At 47.1% G+C, this 16,574-nt stretch overlaps 1 protein-coding gene and 1 long non-coding RNA gene across 3 annotated transcripts in view; one reads left to right on the top strand and one right to left on the bottom strand.

Annotated features, from left to right (window-relative positions):
• The window catches only part of LOC310666934, a 396,489-nt gene that overhangs the window by 52,936 nt on the left and 326,979 nt on the right, over nucleotides 1–16,574 (bottom strand). The gene's annotated exons all lie outside the window — the stretch shown is intronic.
• ADGRD1 (adhesion G protein-coupled receptor D1) overlaps nucleotides 1–16,574 on the top strand; it is a 293,282-nt gene that overhangs the window by 34,661 nt on the left and 242,047 nt on the right. For both annotated transcript variants that reach the window (XM_083418242.1, XM_083418243.1), the window contains 5 exons: nucleotides 1,545–1,799; nucleotides 4,899–4,963; nucleotides 7,947–8,102; nucleotides 13,370–13,429; nucleotides 15,782–15,899. In XM_083418242.1, coding sequence (XP_083274368.1) covers nucleotides 1,545–1,799; nucleotides 4,899–4,963; nucleotides 7,947–8,102; nucleotides 13,370–13,429; nucleotides 15,782–15,899 — 654 coding nt within the window. The remainder of the gene's footprint in view (nucleotides 1–1,544; nucleotides 1,800–4,898; nucleotides 4,964–7,946; nucleotides 8,103–13,369; nucleotides 13,430–15,781; nucleotides 15,900–16,574) is intronic.

Genomic DNA, 16,574 nt, shown 5'->3' with positions numbered 1-16,574 from the left:
AAGCCTCGCGCGCTTGGCGGGACCTTCTGCCGGGCGCGCGAGGCTTAAGGACATCTGCCTGAAGCAGGGGGCGGGCTCCGCAGCTCACCCCCTGCTTCAGGCTGCAGGCTGCCGCCCCAAGCCTCGCGCGCCTGGCGGGACCTTCTGCCGGGCGTCCGAGGCTTGCGGACATCTGCCTGAAGCAGGGGGCGGGCTCCGCAGCTCACCCCCTGCTTCAGGCTGCAGGCTGCCGCCCCAAGCCTCGCGCGCCTGGCGGGACCTTCTGCCGGGCGTGCGAGGCTTGTGGACATCTGCCTGAAGCAGGGGGCGGGCTCCGCAGCTCACCCCCTGCTTCAGGCTGCAGGCTGCCGCCCCAAGCCTCGCGCGCCTGGCGGGACCTTCTGCCGGGCGTGCAAGGCTTGCGGACATCTGCCTGAAGCAGGGGGCGGGCTCCGCAGCTCACCCCCTGCTTCAGGCTGCAGGCTGCCGCCCCAAGCCTCGCGCGCCTGACGGGACCTTCTGCCGGGCGTGCGAGGCTTGCGGACATCTGCCTGAAGCAGGGGGCGGGCTCCGCAGCTCACCCCCTGCTTCGGGCTGCAGGCTGCTGCCCCAAGCCTCGCGCGCCTGGCGGGATGCACCTCTGGGCGCGCGAGGCTTGTGGACATCTGCCTGAAGCAGGGGGCGGGCTCCGCAGCTCACCCCCTGCTTCAGGCTGCAGGCTGCCGCCCCAAGCCCTGCGCGCCTGGCGGGACCTTCTGCCGGGCGCGCGAGGCTTAAGGACATCTGCCTGAAGCAGGGGGCGGGCTCCGCAGCTCACCCCCTGCTTCAGGCTGCAGGCTGCCGCCCCAAGCCTTGCGCGCCTGGCGGGACCTTCTGCCGGGCGCGCGAGGCTTGCGGACATCTGCCTGAAGCAGGGGGCGGGCTCCGCAGCTCACCCCCTGCTTCGGGCTGCAGGCTGCCGCCCCAAGCCTCGTGCGCCTGGCGGGACCTCCCGCCGGGCATGCGAGGCTTGCAGATGTCTTCCTGAAGCCTGGAGAGCGAGAGGGGTCGGTGCGCACCGACGCCTCTCGCTCTCCAGGCTTCAGCGAAAGCCTGCATTCGCCCCATAGGACGCACACACATTTCCCCTTCATTTTTGGAGGGGAAAAAGTGCGTCCTATAGGGCGAAAAATACGGTACAATTTGCAGAAGCCCATCATCTTCCAACCTACACAATAGCATTATGGCGCCTGAAGATCCAGCAGATAGAAACCTAACAATGAGAGGGAATCTATTTGAGTAGAGGGAAATGAATTTGAGTAGTCCCATTCATGGAGGGTAAGGCTATCAATGGCTACTAGTCATGAGGGCAATCTACTATCCTGAAGACCAGATATCTACATGTCTCAGAAGACCAGTCACTCCTCACACCTTGTTTATGGGCTTCCCATAGCCATCTGGTTGGGCACTGTGGGAAACAGATTGCTGTAGGGATTTGGGGCTGATCCAGCAAGGCTCTTCTTGTGTTCTTAAATGGGTTTATAGAGTCATGGTGTTTGCACTAGCTTTCTGTGCTTTTCATTCAGGTCCCCAATGGACTCATGTTCTATTTACCTGGAAATCTGAAGATGGCTTGAAAGTCTACGTCAATGGAACCTTAAATACCACTGATCCAAAGGGGACACCTTTCTACAGCTACGATGACTCTAATTCAAACATGTTGACAGGGTCAGAGGGTGACCAGGCTAAGCGTTACGTCAATGGGGCTTTTGATGAATTTATCATATGGGAAAGAGTGCTCACGGCCAATGAGATTGAGCAGTATTTTACTGCTGCTGTAGGTAAGTGGAAATGGTGGGTTTTTTCCTCCTAGAAAAGATTGCATGCAATCCAGAAGAGATGTACCAATGTTCTCTATGACCTTGCAGGGGAAGTCCCTTCCCCATTAACTAGGGCTTTGCAAACTCTAGACAAAGTGAGAATGTTGCATGTTGCAAAATGATAATGAGTGCATGTTGAATGCAAATCAGCCATCCACAGCATTCCATACCCTCTTGAAATTTTGGACTCAAACTCCCACCAGATATCAATCAAACCAACCAGTTCAGCCAGCATGATTGATGGTCAGGGATGATGGAAGTCATAATACAATGATTTCTGGAAGGCACCAAGCTGCGGTGGGCTGCCACAGATCATTTCATTGCTGATAAAGCACCAGACTTTAAGATTGAGAAGAGGTGATTGCCACTTCCAAAGTGGAAAAGAGAAGGCATCCGTATTGATCATACAGTAGTTACTGTACATGGCCTTTTAATGATTTTTATTCACGAGACTGATAACACACATCAGGTCAGGCCAGTGGAGGCTGGTTCATTAGAGTGGACAAGGAACTTTCCGCTCACTGGAAGGACAGATCGTGAAACAGGCTCCAATACTTTGGCCACCTCATGAGAAGAGAAGACTCCCTGGAAAAGACCCTGATGCTGGGAAAGATTGAGGGCACAAGGAGAAGGGGACGACAGAGGACGAGATGGTTGGACAGTGTTCTCGAAGCTACAAACATGAGTCTGACCAAACTGCGGGAGGCAGTGGAAGACAGAAGTGCCTGGCGTGCTCTGGTCCATGGGGTCACGAAGAGTCGAACACGACTAAACAACTAAACAACAACAACAACGAAAGGAACTTTCCCATCAACTCCAGTCTCTCAGCTAACCCACACCTGCCTGTCTGCTTGCTTACAACTGACATACTTGTCAACTGTCCTGGAAAAAATGGATCACCCTGTTTTCCCCCCTGTGAGTGGACAGTGTCCAAAATGGCTGCCACAATCTTGTGCAATTTTGGGCACAGCGCCCCAAAAACACAGGTTTTGGGGTGCTGTGCCCAGAAAAAACCCTTATTTTGGAGCCACGATCTGGTGTGGGGCGCTTGACTCACATGGGAGTGCAGGCCCAGAAGGTGGTGTTCCAGACCTAGGCTGCTGCATTGTGTTGGAAGGTACGCAACTGGTCCCCAGAGGCGGAACTGCTTGTCAGTTTCCTCCTGCTTAGCTTCAGGATTGCTTGCTTAGGGAGGAGGAGGGGGATGGGCAACATTTGGACTTGTTGACTTTGCCTGTCATTGGCTCTGGCTCCTCTTGCTGTTTGGGCTTCCTGCATTCCATCCCACCAGCCCCAGTGGGCACCAGCTGCCACTGGGTCAGGGTATTTATCCATCCAGCCCTGTATTGTCTACCCTAACTGGCAGTGTCTCTCCAGGGTGTCTCAGGAAAGAAGTTCATTCCCATTATCTGCCGCAGGCTGCTTTTAAATGTAGATGTCGCCAGGTATTCAGCCTGGGACCATCTTCATGCAAAGCATGCACTGTGGTTCTGAGCTATGCCCCCACCCCTTAGGAGATGATGTTTAAAAGTCTGTGCCAAGAAAATACTTCCTAGAACTGCCTGCGCAGATATTTACAGATGACTTTTAATACTAGTCGATTCAACAAACAGAACTGGATTACCTACGTGTATCATTGCTTACATAATTTCCTCAAATACCACTCAATCCTTTTATTCTTCCTCCCCCCCCCCCCGTTTTCTCATCTCACAATCCCCACTCCTTTGAATCCCACACCCCAGCTTCACCCACTGTTGTACTTTACACAGTGTGTTGTTCAGAAATAAAGAACGTGGGGAGGGGAACCCCGTGCCTTTTCTTTTTTTAAAAAATAAGGGTATGCAGAAGAGAATTTGCACCAGTGGAATGGGGGGAGGGGTTGGTGTCAGGAGCAGGAAGTGCTCCCTCCTTAGCCAGGCTTCCTCAAACTCGACCCTCCAGATGTTTTGGGACTACAATTCCCATCATCCCTGAGCACTGGTCCTGCTAGCTAGGGATCATTGGAGTTGTAGACCAAAACATCTGGAGGGCTGAGGTTGAGGAAACCTGCTCCTGAGGAACAAAGTGCATTGGTTGTGGAAAGCCAAATTAGGTGAGACCCCCCAACCACACGATACGTTGTCATGGAAGCTTTTTCTTGCAGTGTCAGGTTGGGGAAGTGGATCAGGACCACAACAGATGGGGAAATGCCTGAAGACCCCCTCCCCACTTCCCATAGGAAACTGCCTTAGTCAGACGCATGGTCCATCTCACTCAACATGGTTTACACTCACTCACAGCTGATCTCCAGGACTCCAGAAAAGGGATATTCCCAGCCCTTTCTGGAGCTGCCAAGGATTGAACCTGAAACCTTCTAAAACAAGCCAGATGCCCCAGGGAGACTTGCCTGGTGCTGTTGTTACACACCCTTAGATGCCAAGCAAAAACATTCCTCTTCTCCGAGGCCTTTGGCTGATTAAACAATTGATGGCCTTTTAATTTTTTTTGGGGGGGGGGTATTGTTTTTGTTTGTTTCCATGGTATATATTTTTGTGTATCTGAATTGTATACCACCCTGTGCTCCTCAGATGAAGGACAGGATAGAAACTTGATATATTATCAGAATAATAACTCTGTACCCCATCCACATTTGAATTGAATTGGAGACCCCGCAACTACCATTAAAGCTTTGAAAGCCATTGTCACAATGGCTCGTTGTGTGAAGGACATCTTGTGTAGTTTGTCCCTGATTTACAAAGTGCAGGGTGCAGGGAGCCAGTGTTATGTCTCAGCTAAAAGCGGGACCCCATTTGAAGAACTGAATGCAGAGGGCAGAGAAAGCTCTCTTGCAGACACCTGGGTAGCGAAAAAGCTCTGTTTGCACTGCCCATCTGTTTATTCTGCATGTTAAAGGAGGGCAAGCAGGCAGGCAGCACTTTCAATCTGGGACAGTATTTGCAGGATTGTGTTAGGTTGTTTTGAGTTTTCTCTCCCCCACCCCCCGCCCAATCTTACATCAGGTACTGCAGCGATTTTAAGGCACGGGAGCAATTTATATCTAATATTTTCTTTCGTTTCTAGGTGACCAGTCTTTGTTTTCTTCGGCATCTCCGTGGGGATGGCAGGGAACTGCAACCCTTCCGATGGTAGGCACATTCCTGGATCTCTTTCCTCTGAGCTGCATATAGGAAAAGGGATTGACTGTTAAACCACTCCGGAAATTGTAGCTCTGGGAGGGGAACAGAGGACTCCTGACAACCATTACAAAGCTGCAGCTCACAGCGTGTTTTGGGGGAAACCGTGGCTGTTCAAAGCAGTACGTATAGTGCAGATCAGGGCTGGCTCAAGATATTTTGGCACCTGAGGCAAACCACAAAATGGGGTCCTCCACCCCTGCCAGGAAAGAAGGGCAGCCCCTGCCATTTCCTCCCTAGGTGTGGACACAGACCAGCAGCATCTCCTATTTTTCAAGAGGTTTTTGGGGTGACGGGAGATCTGGCTTGCAAGAAGGCTACTGTGGCAGCAGCCTTAAAAAAATTTTTTTTTGTTAACATATAAAACACATACTTATACAGTGGTGCCTCGCAAGACGAAAAGAATCCGTTCCGCGAGTCTCTTCGTCTTGCGGTTTTTTCGTCTTGCGAAGCAAGCCCATTAGCGGATTAGCGCTATTAGCGCTATTAGCAGTTTAAGGGCTATTATCGGCTATTAAAGGCTTAAGGGATTAGCGGATTAGCTGCTAAAAGGCTATTAGCAGCTTAGCGCTTTAGAAAAAGGGGTTGGGGAGTGAAAAAACCCCTCAAGAATCGCAAGACATTTTCGTCTTGCGAAGCAAACCCATAGAGAAATTTGTCCTGCGAAGCACCTCTGAAAACGGAAAACCCTTTCGTCTTGCGGGTTTTCCCTCTTGCGAGGCATTCGTATTGCGGGGCACCACTGTACATTTACACAATTACATAATACACGTACATAACACATTACTTTATTTTCATAACATAAAACATACCTACATTACTCTATATAATACCTACTTATACTATACATATCAACACACCTACCCCACACGGACACCCACCAAGTGACTTCCAGCCGTTCTTGTTACGCTACTTTATTTTTCCAACTAGCTTAAACACATTTCATTATTTCTTTAATCTCTTCTTCTATCTTAACTTTACTCTCCTTTCACTCCAATCATTTTCTGGATTCACTCGATATCTGCAGCAGCCTGTTTGGAGGCCTCATCTGCGGCCCCTGTCACTTGTGCCACCCGAGGCGACAACCTCACCCTGTCTCATGGGTGGGCTGGCTCAGGTGTAGATGAGGCTGAAGATTGCAAAGCGATTTCCTTTTCCTTTTTTCAGGTCGCTGCCTGTTGGATAGAATAGCTGAATAGGCAGTGACAACAAGGTAGGAGGAGCAGAAAAGAAAGAATAAAGATAAGGAAGATAAAATAAACTTCGGATTGTTCTCAAAAAAATGAATCTCATTTGTTTTTCTTTTTACACAGAATCATGTTATTGTACTTTGTTTCCTTAATTTCCTTCAGAGAAAAATTCTTTAGTTTATTATCTATACATTACAAGAATCATTCAAGGTCTGCCAGGAGATTTTTGCTATCATAGTAGTTTTTCAAATATTCTTTAAATACTATCCATTCTTTATTCACCCTCTGCATTGAGTACCCTCTAACTTTTCCCATCATTCTTGCCAGTTGGATGTATTCTGTCATTTTTACCTGCCATTCTGACTTTGTAGGTGTACTTTTACTCTTCCAATTCATTGAGACCAGAATCCTGGCTGCAGATGTTGCGTAGATAAAGAGTGGTCTTACTTCTTTCTTGATTTCAGTTGACATTATCTCTAATAAGAAGGCCTCTGGTTCATATTTTTGTTAAGTACATTCCAACAAAGAGGATTTGCTTCTTTTTCCCACTGCATCTGAGATTGATCTCTGTTCCATGGAGAACTTAGTCCAGCAACATGATATGACATATATATATATATATATATATATATATATATATATATATATGGAATAAAATAGTTGGAGGCAAAGTTTTCAGTTTATAACTCCCAGCACAAGTAAGTCTGTTGCTAGAGTGCTTTCCCTTCCATCAGAATTCGGCTTTCACCCCGCAAGTCTCAAAATGAGCAAGACGAAAAACTAATGGGATTTTGATGCAGCTGTTATCAAGCATGTTTAGCCTGAATGGGAAGGAAAGCAATTTTCGCTCAGTATATGGGTGAAACGTGTCTGATGTGTGTTTTGTTTTGTTTTCCTTAAAAGCTTTCCCACTTACTGCTTGCTAGTTGTCAGGAGTGTTTCACTGCGGTGAGCTGCAATTTAACAGGCTGAAATCCACGGTGAAAGGTTCTTCTCGTTGTGCCGGCATGTGCTCAGACTAAATTCCACCACTGCTCCTCAAAACGTTTTGGAAGGTGTTTCTGTGGTGTGGCATGTAATGGATAATTTTTAGGGGGAAAGCCATGGTAGCCAAACGGGGCCTCCATACCCTGTGGTGGATCCCAGGGTTAGCCAACTTAACCTGCTTGCACTACTTGTGAGTACCTGGAGACATCTGGCTGGTCACTCCTGGAAACTGATTGCTAGGCTGGGTAGACCATCATCCTTGACCATCAAGGCTTTATTCAGTTGCAGTCTTGCAGCGTTGTAAAGCAGTCTTGTTGTATATGCAGCATACAGGTAGAATTACATTCAGGGGAGAAGCCATCACCTCTTCTATACCCCTACCAACTGAAGTCAACCAAGACTCTTTATACTAGCTGGCAATGGATCCATTAGGCAACGCCCCATGTCTCATGTTGCTTAGTCATCACATGCTGCTGAGTCAGCATTCGCAATTAGCACAGAGTGTTTAACTCCTTGATACCCACAACACTCCGACAGGCCACGTTGACTGGGCCTGATGGGAGATGGAGGGCCACACACACAAACCACACGTTCTCCATCTTCCTTCTTGGCAAGCAAGCAGAGGAGCAATTTTACCTCTGTACAGCCATACCTCATGTTACGTCCGCTTCACGTTACATTCTTTCAGGATACGTCCCGCAGCGACCTGGAAGTACCAGAAAGGGTCTAATATATGCTTTTTTGTGTCACCCTTTTAGCTGTCCAGAAATGCATACCAGCCCATAATAATTAACCTTACAGAGGAGAGAGGTAACTTTCACCGGCCATATACCATGTTGGACTATTTAGGAAACATTTCCCGTTCCTTACCCGATGAGTCACTCACGGCAAATACGGCCTTCAACCTTACTGAGGTAAACTTTCTTCACTTCTTCAACTTAATGAGGTACTTTACCAATTGACTGAGGTGAATCTCCTTCACCTGTTAGTGAATTTATTGAAGTAAATTTCTTTGAACTCTCCATCTCTTTATTAAACAAATAAGGCCATTTGTAAAGGTGGCCATAGGGACTGAGGCAGTGCCTGTAGACTGAAAACAATGTTGTGGGGATAAAATGACAAGGTGGCAAGTACCTCAAACCTGTTTGACCAATGTACTCTTTATTTGCAAGTATTTCCCTCTAATATAATTAGTTTGTGCTTCATTTTTACGGATGTATGCATTTTGGTACACATGGTTTGGGTGGAGAACAAACTTTGGAGAAGAGCACATAAAGAGAGACTAAATTTCGTTTAGAAGTACACCTAAAGATAACCATGTTCCGTATTGGTTTGAGAAGTGCGAACCACGTAGTATCTCGCTAAAGGGCAAACAAAATTGAGTTTCTCTCCCTTGTCCATCTTTACTCACAGGCCATTTAGCACTTCCTACGGCTCAGAGAGAATTTGTGCTGACTTCCCTGGATTTTTCTGCCCCAGACCCATTATGTAGCTGAGCTAAAGGGCTTCTGCGCTCCCTCTTTGCTTTGTGCACCATGGGCAGCAATGCCTGGAGGATTTTGAGCTTGACAGAGTCGAGAAGTTGCTCTCTGCTAACAAAACTCTGGCACTGATCTCAGCAGCGGGCGGATTATTCCCCTTTTAGTGCTGCTGGCTGGAGCTCTGGCTGTGACGGTAATCAGCTGTGATTTTGACAGCGATTGTCCTGCTAAACCCATGCGAAGCAGAGACACAGATTGTTTGCTCAGACAAAAAGGAAAATAAAATGACTATTAGTCCCCCAATTTCCATTTTTTTGGGGGGTCTACATATTGAATTGTATTCTCATATAGCTGGAGTGGATGTAATATTATTCATGTGATTGAGCTTTGAATCCTGAATTGCAGAGGATTGGACCCATTGGGGTCTTTCTAACCCTAGATTTCCATGTTCTGTGTCTTTAGCCACTGTGTGGGATGGGGAGGAAAAGCCAGATTGTGACATAGGAGGAGGGGTGCTTTTATACAGTCATACCTCTAGTTGAATACGCTTCAGGTTGAGCACTTTCGAGTTGCGCTCCGTGGTGACCCAGAAGTAATGGAACGCATTACTTCCAGGTTTCACCACTCGTGCATGCACTCAAAATGACTTCATGTGCATGCACGGAAGCAGCGAATCGCGACCCATGTACACACAGTCACAGGTTGCATTTGCTTCAGGATGAGAACGGGGCTCCGGAACAGATCCCGTTCACATCCTGAGGTACCACTGTACTTTTATTTATTACTTGCTCACTTCACAACATCAATATGCCATTTGATTGTAAAAAAGTAGACACTTAAGTGGTTTACAAAACCAAAGAGGATTAAAACATTCATGTTATCAAGACAAAACAGAAACATATATTAAAAAGCGTTCGAAACTAATTAAAATCAACAGCCAGCTCAAAACGCATGTCAACTTCTAAATGTCAGGAATGCCAGGATATTTTTAACAAAAATTATATGTTGTTTTGCAGTAAAAACCTCAAAGTGGTTTACAAGAAAATAAAAGAGAACATTAAAATTATTGATAAAAGACAGGTTTGCCTAAATACAAATATTTTAAGCAGTGGAAAAGTACTGATACAGGTGTCTGCCTGACATCAACAGGCAGGGAATTCTAAAGTGTAGAGTGCTTGTGCACTAAAATATTGATTTCCTAACAGTGCCGGTTCTGCAGGTCAACCTCACCAGAGTCCCATAGGAACTGGGGTAGGATGCCTGAAATTCTCAGTGGGAAGGATAATCTACTGCCGAGGTGGGGAATCTGTTTGTGCCTTTGGGCTACATTCCCTGCTGGGTGGGCAGGGCCAGAGGCAGACGTGGGTGGAGCAATTAATGTAATTCTTACCTCTGTACCGTAGGGTGGTTTCTGAACAGATAGAGAAGCCTGGTGGGCTACATTTGACACCCAGGCCTGAAACTCCTCACCCCAATCTGGTTTATCTGTATCCCTGCTTGGGAGCATGTTCCACTGAACTGAATGGGATTTAATGTGCAGTCTTTTGCATGTCTGCTTGGAAGCAAGTCCTACTGTGTCCCATGGGGTTTACTCTGAAGTAGGTGTGCATGTCAATGCAGTTCCACTGTATTTACTGGGCCTTGCTCCCAGGTAAACTTACAAAGGATTGCAGGTTATATCCTTTAATCACAGAGATTCGACATACACTTTTGCATAAATGGTATCTTACACCATTAAAACCCTAAAACTCCTTAAAAACTACAGTATTTTTCCATGTATTTTTGGGGACTGCAACAAAAATTTTTTTTGGGGTGGGGGAATTCCCCAGAGCTTTGCTTTTTTTGGAGGGCGGGGGACACCGTCACCAATCGCTCTATAGCCTGCCCACCACTGTAAATCACACGCATCGCTGCAGCCACCAATCGTCTGCACGCTCGCCGTCAAAAGACCACCTGCACACTCAGTGCAACCACAGCCGATTGCATGCATGCCTTGATGCTGCCGTAAATAGCCCGCCCAATTTCCACAGCCACGGCCAATTGGCAGCAGGCCTTGCCACAGCAACCAATCACACACCCAATCGCTGCTGACAATCTCCTGCTGGCTGCTGCCACCAATCGCCCACCCCCCCGCTGCTATCCGTGTATAAGACGAACCACAATTTTTGCCTATTATTTCTAAGGAAAAAATATTGTCTTATACACGGAAACATACAGTAATCACATAAAGTGCTTACGTGCATATATGGTGGAACTGTCCTTTGGTTACTGTATTTATTTGGTGAGGTGGAGCAGAAAACAAAATCTATATTTGTTATCTCCTTGTAATACTGCTTAAAAAACAACAGCAGTTCTGGTACAAGATCACATAAAATCTTTATCGAAAACTTGCTGCTGGCTGCAGATATTGTTAATGCAAAACACTGACAGCAACAGACCCACTCTTAATCCTACACGTATGTGCTGAGAAATAAAACCTATTGAGTTCTATGGAGCGCACTCCCAGGAATTACGCATACAATTGGGACGCGAGTGGTGCTGTGGGTTAAACCACAGAGCCTAGGGCTTGCCAATCAGAAGGTCGGTGGTTCGAATCCCCGCGACGGGGTGAGCTCCTGTTGCTCGGTCCCAGCTCCTGCCAACCTAGCAGTTCGAAAGCACATCAAAGTGCAAGTAGATAAATAGGTACCGCTCTGGCGGGAAGGTAAACGGTGTTTCTGTGCGCTGCCAGAAGCAGCTTAGTCATGCTGGCCACATGACCTGGAAGCTGTACACCTGCTTCCTCCGCCAGTAAAGCGAGATAAGTGCTGCAACCCCAGAGTCGGTCACGACTGGACCTAATGGTCAGGGGTCCCTTTACCCTTTACCTTTACCTTTGCAGCCCTTAGAGTAGGTTAGGGACAGAGGAAACTGCCTTAGATTGAGACAGATCAATTGATCCATCTAGCTCAGTACTGCCTACACTGACTGACAGCGGCTCTCCAGGATCTGAGACAGGGAACAGCCCTAACTGGAGATGCTAGGGCTTGAACCTGGGACCTTCGGCATGCAAAGTATTTGTAACAAAAACAGGAATTCCAAAAAGGAATTGGAAGTGGGAACAGAAGAGGCAGTGCCTCCCTTACCTTTCCCACCCCTGGCCACAGTGATCCATGCGACGGTCACCTCCAGGTTTGACTACTGTAATTCGCTCTACGCGGGGCTGCCCTTGAAGCTGTCCCAGAAACTTCAGCGGGTGCAGAATGCAGCAGCGAGGCTCCTCACGGGGTCCCCGCCATGGGAGCATATTCACCCAGTGCTTTACCAGTTGCACTGGCTCCTGGTGGAGTATCAGGTTAGGTTTAAGGTGCTGGTTTTGACCTTTAAAGCCCTTTGTGGCTTAAGGCCCTTGTACTTACGGGACCGCCTCTCCTGGTATGCCCTGCAGAGGACCTTAAGGTCCAGGAATAATCATAGTTTGGAGGTCCCGGGCCCTAAGGAAGTCAGACTATCCTCCACCAGGGCCAGGGCCTTCTCAGTGATGGCTCCGACCTGGTGGAATGCTCTGTCCCATGAGACCAGGGCCCTGCAGGATCTAACTTCCTTCCGCAGGGCCTGTAAGACAGAACTATTCTGCCTGGCTTTCAATTTGAACCTGGCCTGATCTTTTGTTCCCCTTCTTTCCCTCCCCCTCCCCTTCTGGTGAAAATTACCCGCTCTGGGATCCCACAGCTGGTTCTCCCCTGGTCTCCTCGCTGGCCCAAGTGGGACTAATTTCGCCAGCTAGCCCTGGTGATCGTCTAATGTTTATTGGATGGATTTCCCCCCCAAATTGATTTTTGATTTTATTGTTATTTACGCTTTATACCGTATTTTATGCTGGCGTTTTTTTTGTAGCATCAATTAAGTGTTTTAAATTTGTTGTTAGCCACCCTGACCCCAGTTTTCTGAACCAGGAAGGGCAGGGTATAAATAAAAAATATTATTATGATTATGATTATTAAATGTTGAATCTCTGAATTTCCTTGGAGAGATACCAGTGGTGTCCAAAACATGTTGAACCATCGCTTTTGTCTGCTACTCCGCTTTCCTCCCTCCGACCTCTAGTCCAAGACACCTGCTCTACTGCTGAGCTACAGCTAATGAAAACGTGTTCTGCAGTGGAAATGTATAAACCAACTGAATTAATGCAGCGTTGAAATGGGAGAAGGAAACTGTGATAAACTGTTGCAGAGATGAGCCCCTTTCGTCTTCTATTGGAACAATTTCTGTAGATACCTCCTGTTCTAAAGATTCCGTCTGGCAACTGATGTTCACACACACACACACACACACACACACACACACAATAATATATATGTATATATTCTACAAGCATTTTCCCTCTCCTGCCTTAACCCCTCCAAGGTTTAGTCAGTTTCAAACATTTTGTTTTTGTACATTGGTTTTCATATCTTGAGCAGGGGGCTAAATGGATGCTAATGTAATTGGAGTTTCATTGTCCTGTTAGTGTCCACAAATACCCTTCTGCTTTAAAATATTATTGTACAATATTTAATGAGCACAAGTGGTTTTCTGTGACATGCATGGATTTGTGTCTATTAGAGTGAATATGCACCTGGGGTGCCCTGACTCAAATGCTGTTTCCTGGGGGTTGGAGGAGATGGAGGCAGAGGGTTTTGATATTGTAACGAAATGACCTGGGGTTTATTTGTTTGCAGGTCTTCTTTAAAACTGTGGAAGGTGTGCTTGCGTTTCACGGCTGGAATGAAATGTCACAGGTAATGCCTTGCTACACATGAACTGCAAACCTGCAACCAACTTGCCACTTTTCTTCCCCTAATATATATATACCGTATTTTTCGCTCTTTAAGACGCACCAGACCACAAGACGCACCTAGTTTTTGGAGGAGGAAAACAAGAAAAAAAATATTCTGAATCTCAGAAGCCAGAACAGCAAGAGGGATCACTGTGCAGTGAAAGCAGCAATCCCTCTTGCTGTTCTGGCTTCTGTGATAGCTGCACAGCTTGCATTCACTCCATAAGACGCACACACATTTCCCCTTACTTTTTAGGAGGGAAAAAGTGAGTCTTATAGAGCAAAAAATACGGTATATTTAATTGTGATGTGGTAAAAGGGAAGGGATGCTTCATTTGCTCACCTGTCTACATATTTCTTCTCCAAACTTCCTCTCCCATTCTGCTTTTTCCTTTGTCTATGGGATTTGGACTACATGCTTAGTGTTGCAGGTGATATGGAACTTTGCTTGCTGGTGTTTGATCTGTGATGACCCATGCATACTAGGGGCAGATGGACTAGTCTATTTCTGATCCAAGGGTGCCAACTTGAATAAAAAATATTTTTTTTTTGGGGGGAGGGTCTCAGGTAAGCCCTGTTGGCGTGCAGAGGGTCGCAGCCATCCTGCTGCGAAGACCCATTAAAGACCCACCGGCCTCTGCTCTGATGTAAATCAGCGACCTAGGCTTCAAAGCCAGGGCACACTATATCAGCCGAGCGAACTGTGTGCACAAACTGCGCACGCAGAATAGGCGTGAGGCTTGTGGAAACATACTACAACTACGGATTTATTAATCATAAATCAGGACAAAGAAACATGTCGTCTCTCTCTTTGTCTTCTCAGAGAGAGACAGAGAGAAGCAAAAGCTATGCACACAATGGAAGTTCCCAGCAAGCTGTGCTGGTCTGTAAACAGACATGTGACTTGTAACAATCCCATGTCTGCTCCTTATGGTGAAATGGAAATTCTCAACAAGCCCCACCCCACATAACCGATCACATGATGTAACACACACACACACACACACACACACAATTTGAATGGCAATTCCCATCATTGGGGGCTCAAATATTGGGGGCAGGGCGGTGAAGGGTGTCAGTTCAGAAAGTATCGATCTAAATGTGTGGAGATCTTTCCTATTCTGATTAATACAAGAGGATTCTAAAAGCTACTAGAAGCTTCTCTGTGTGAGAGAAGCAGGCAGAAGCTTCATGATTGTTTGGGTTATACCTTCTGGGAAGCTGGTTTGAACTAGTTCTCTTATCTCTTTCAATTAAGGTCATGCTGGCTGTAAATATAGGTCAGTAGGAGCCTGGGTTTTACTTTCTTTCTCTTTCAATCTCTCTTCCTTCTGGTGTGCTGTTCTGTACATAGTATGCTTACTGTTTAGTCTTGTTATACGTTTATAAGTTTTGTAAGTGCTGCAACTAGATTTTTTATGGACTCTGCAATCCTGAATGTATTGGATTTGTCACCATTAAGCTACATTTGCCTTCAGCACAAGTAAAGCTCTGCTGGATGAAATATGGCCTCTGGTGTATTTTTGGAAACCCTGCTACATGTCTAAGTTTTTCCTCCACACGTATGATCTTGGCCCCTAGAAGTTGATTCCTATGTTCTGATCCGTATTTTTTTTTAATTAGTTAATTCACGAATTAGGCTTAAATCATCACCATCATCACTAAACATTATTCCAAACCCTGAATTGAATTGGGGGTGGATCCAGGGTGGGTGGTCCCTAGGTGGTCCTGGATCAGATTGGCCCAATCAGGTGCCAGGGTCCTAGCATGGGAGGTTGTGACCCCAGTCACGGATTTTTGAGGGGGCACTAAGCATGCACCCCCATGCAGGTGCCCCTAGCCTGGCCTGGCCCAGTACTCCTCCCCTGGCACCAGAGGAACCAACACTTGGAGGAGCACCTGGATGGGCCATGCTGGTTTGCCCCTGCCAAGTGCCGCATCAACTGGCCTGGCTGCTACCTGTGTGGGTGGGCAGGTGGCACAGTGCAGCCCTGCTTGGCTCTGATGCAGTGCGGGGTCACTCTGGCAGTGTTGGCGGTGAGCACTGGGGTCCCACTGTGGGCTCCTTCACCCTCCATGCCCTCATTCCCCAGTACATGCACCTCTCCATTGCATGCATGCCAGCACTGGGCACTGTGAGCTCATGCAACGCTGCTGCCAGGGGCACCAGATCAGCACCCCAGATTATGGTAGGCTATGTGCAGCCCTATCTTCAAGAAGGAGTGCTTGGCCTCTCAGTCCCACATTCGACATAAGGTTCCCTTTGCTCTTCCACACAATCATGATCGTGGCTCTTTTTTGGTTTGCTTCTCAGACTGTACCCATTGCTCAAGACTTAGTTGACACAATTGACAGTGTGATGCTTCATGTGGGCCGCAATCTTGGAGGAAGCCCATCAGCCATAACAGTCGAAGGCACATCATCCGTGGCAGGTGAGGCTTATCTGGCACACAGACAGACACCTGTTCAGAAACCAGAATCTGGATAATTGCAATATGACATGTCTGTGTCTGCAGCTTCTCACTTGGTGACAAGGAACAGGAAGCCTTCCTCCCCTCTTTTAATCAGGGCTGGGGGGAGACAGCATCCATCACAAAAGAGTTTATACAGTGGATTGGAGGGAAGGAAGAATATTAACCAATGCCTTTTGATTCGGTTGCAGGTCTCAAAAAGTGGGTTTCTAATGATTCTATGTTTCACATGGTTATTGCAGTGATTAGTTGGTGGCCTACCATGCATTGGTTCACACTATTTTAGACCCATGCTTAAAAACATCCTATGCTAAGGCAGCTCCAATTCTGCAACCATGAAAAAACTAGTTTCTAGCACACACATCTTTCTTGGATGGGGTAGCTGTGTGGGAACTAGGATCCAGGGACTTCTGATTTTATATTATTGCCTTCGGGAAGGGCTGGTGCTCAGACCTCTAGTATTACATGAGACAATACTAGAACTCAGGGGATGTGTAATGAAATTACGTGCTGGAGGATTCAGGAAGGACAAAAGAAGCTACAGTGGTGCCTCAGGTTAAGAACTTAATTTGTTCTGGAGGTCCGTTCTTAACCTGAAACTGTTCTTAACCTGAGGTACCACTTTAGCTAATGGGG

Source organism: Podarcis tiliguerta, assembly GCF_965153285.1.
Source record: "Podarcis tiliguerta genome assembly, chromosome: 16".
NCBI lineage: Eukaryota > Metazoa > Chordata > Lepidosauria > Squamata > Lacertidae > Podarcis > Podarcis tiliguerta.
This window is presented reverse-complemented; position numbering and strand designations above follow the sequence as displayed.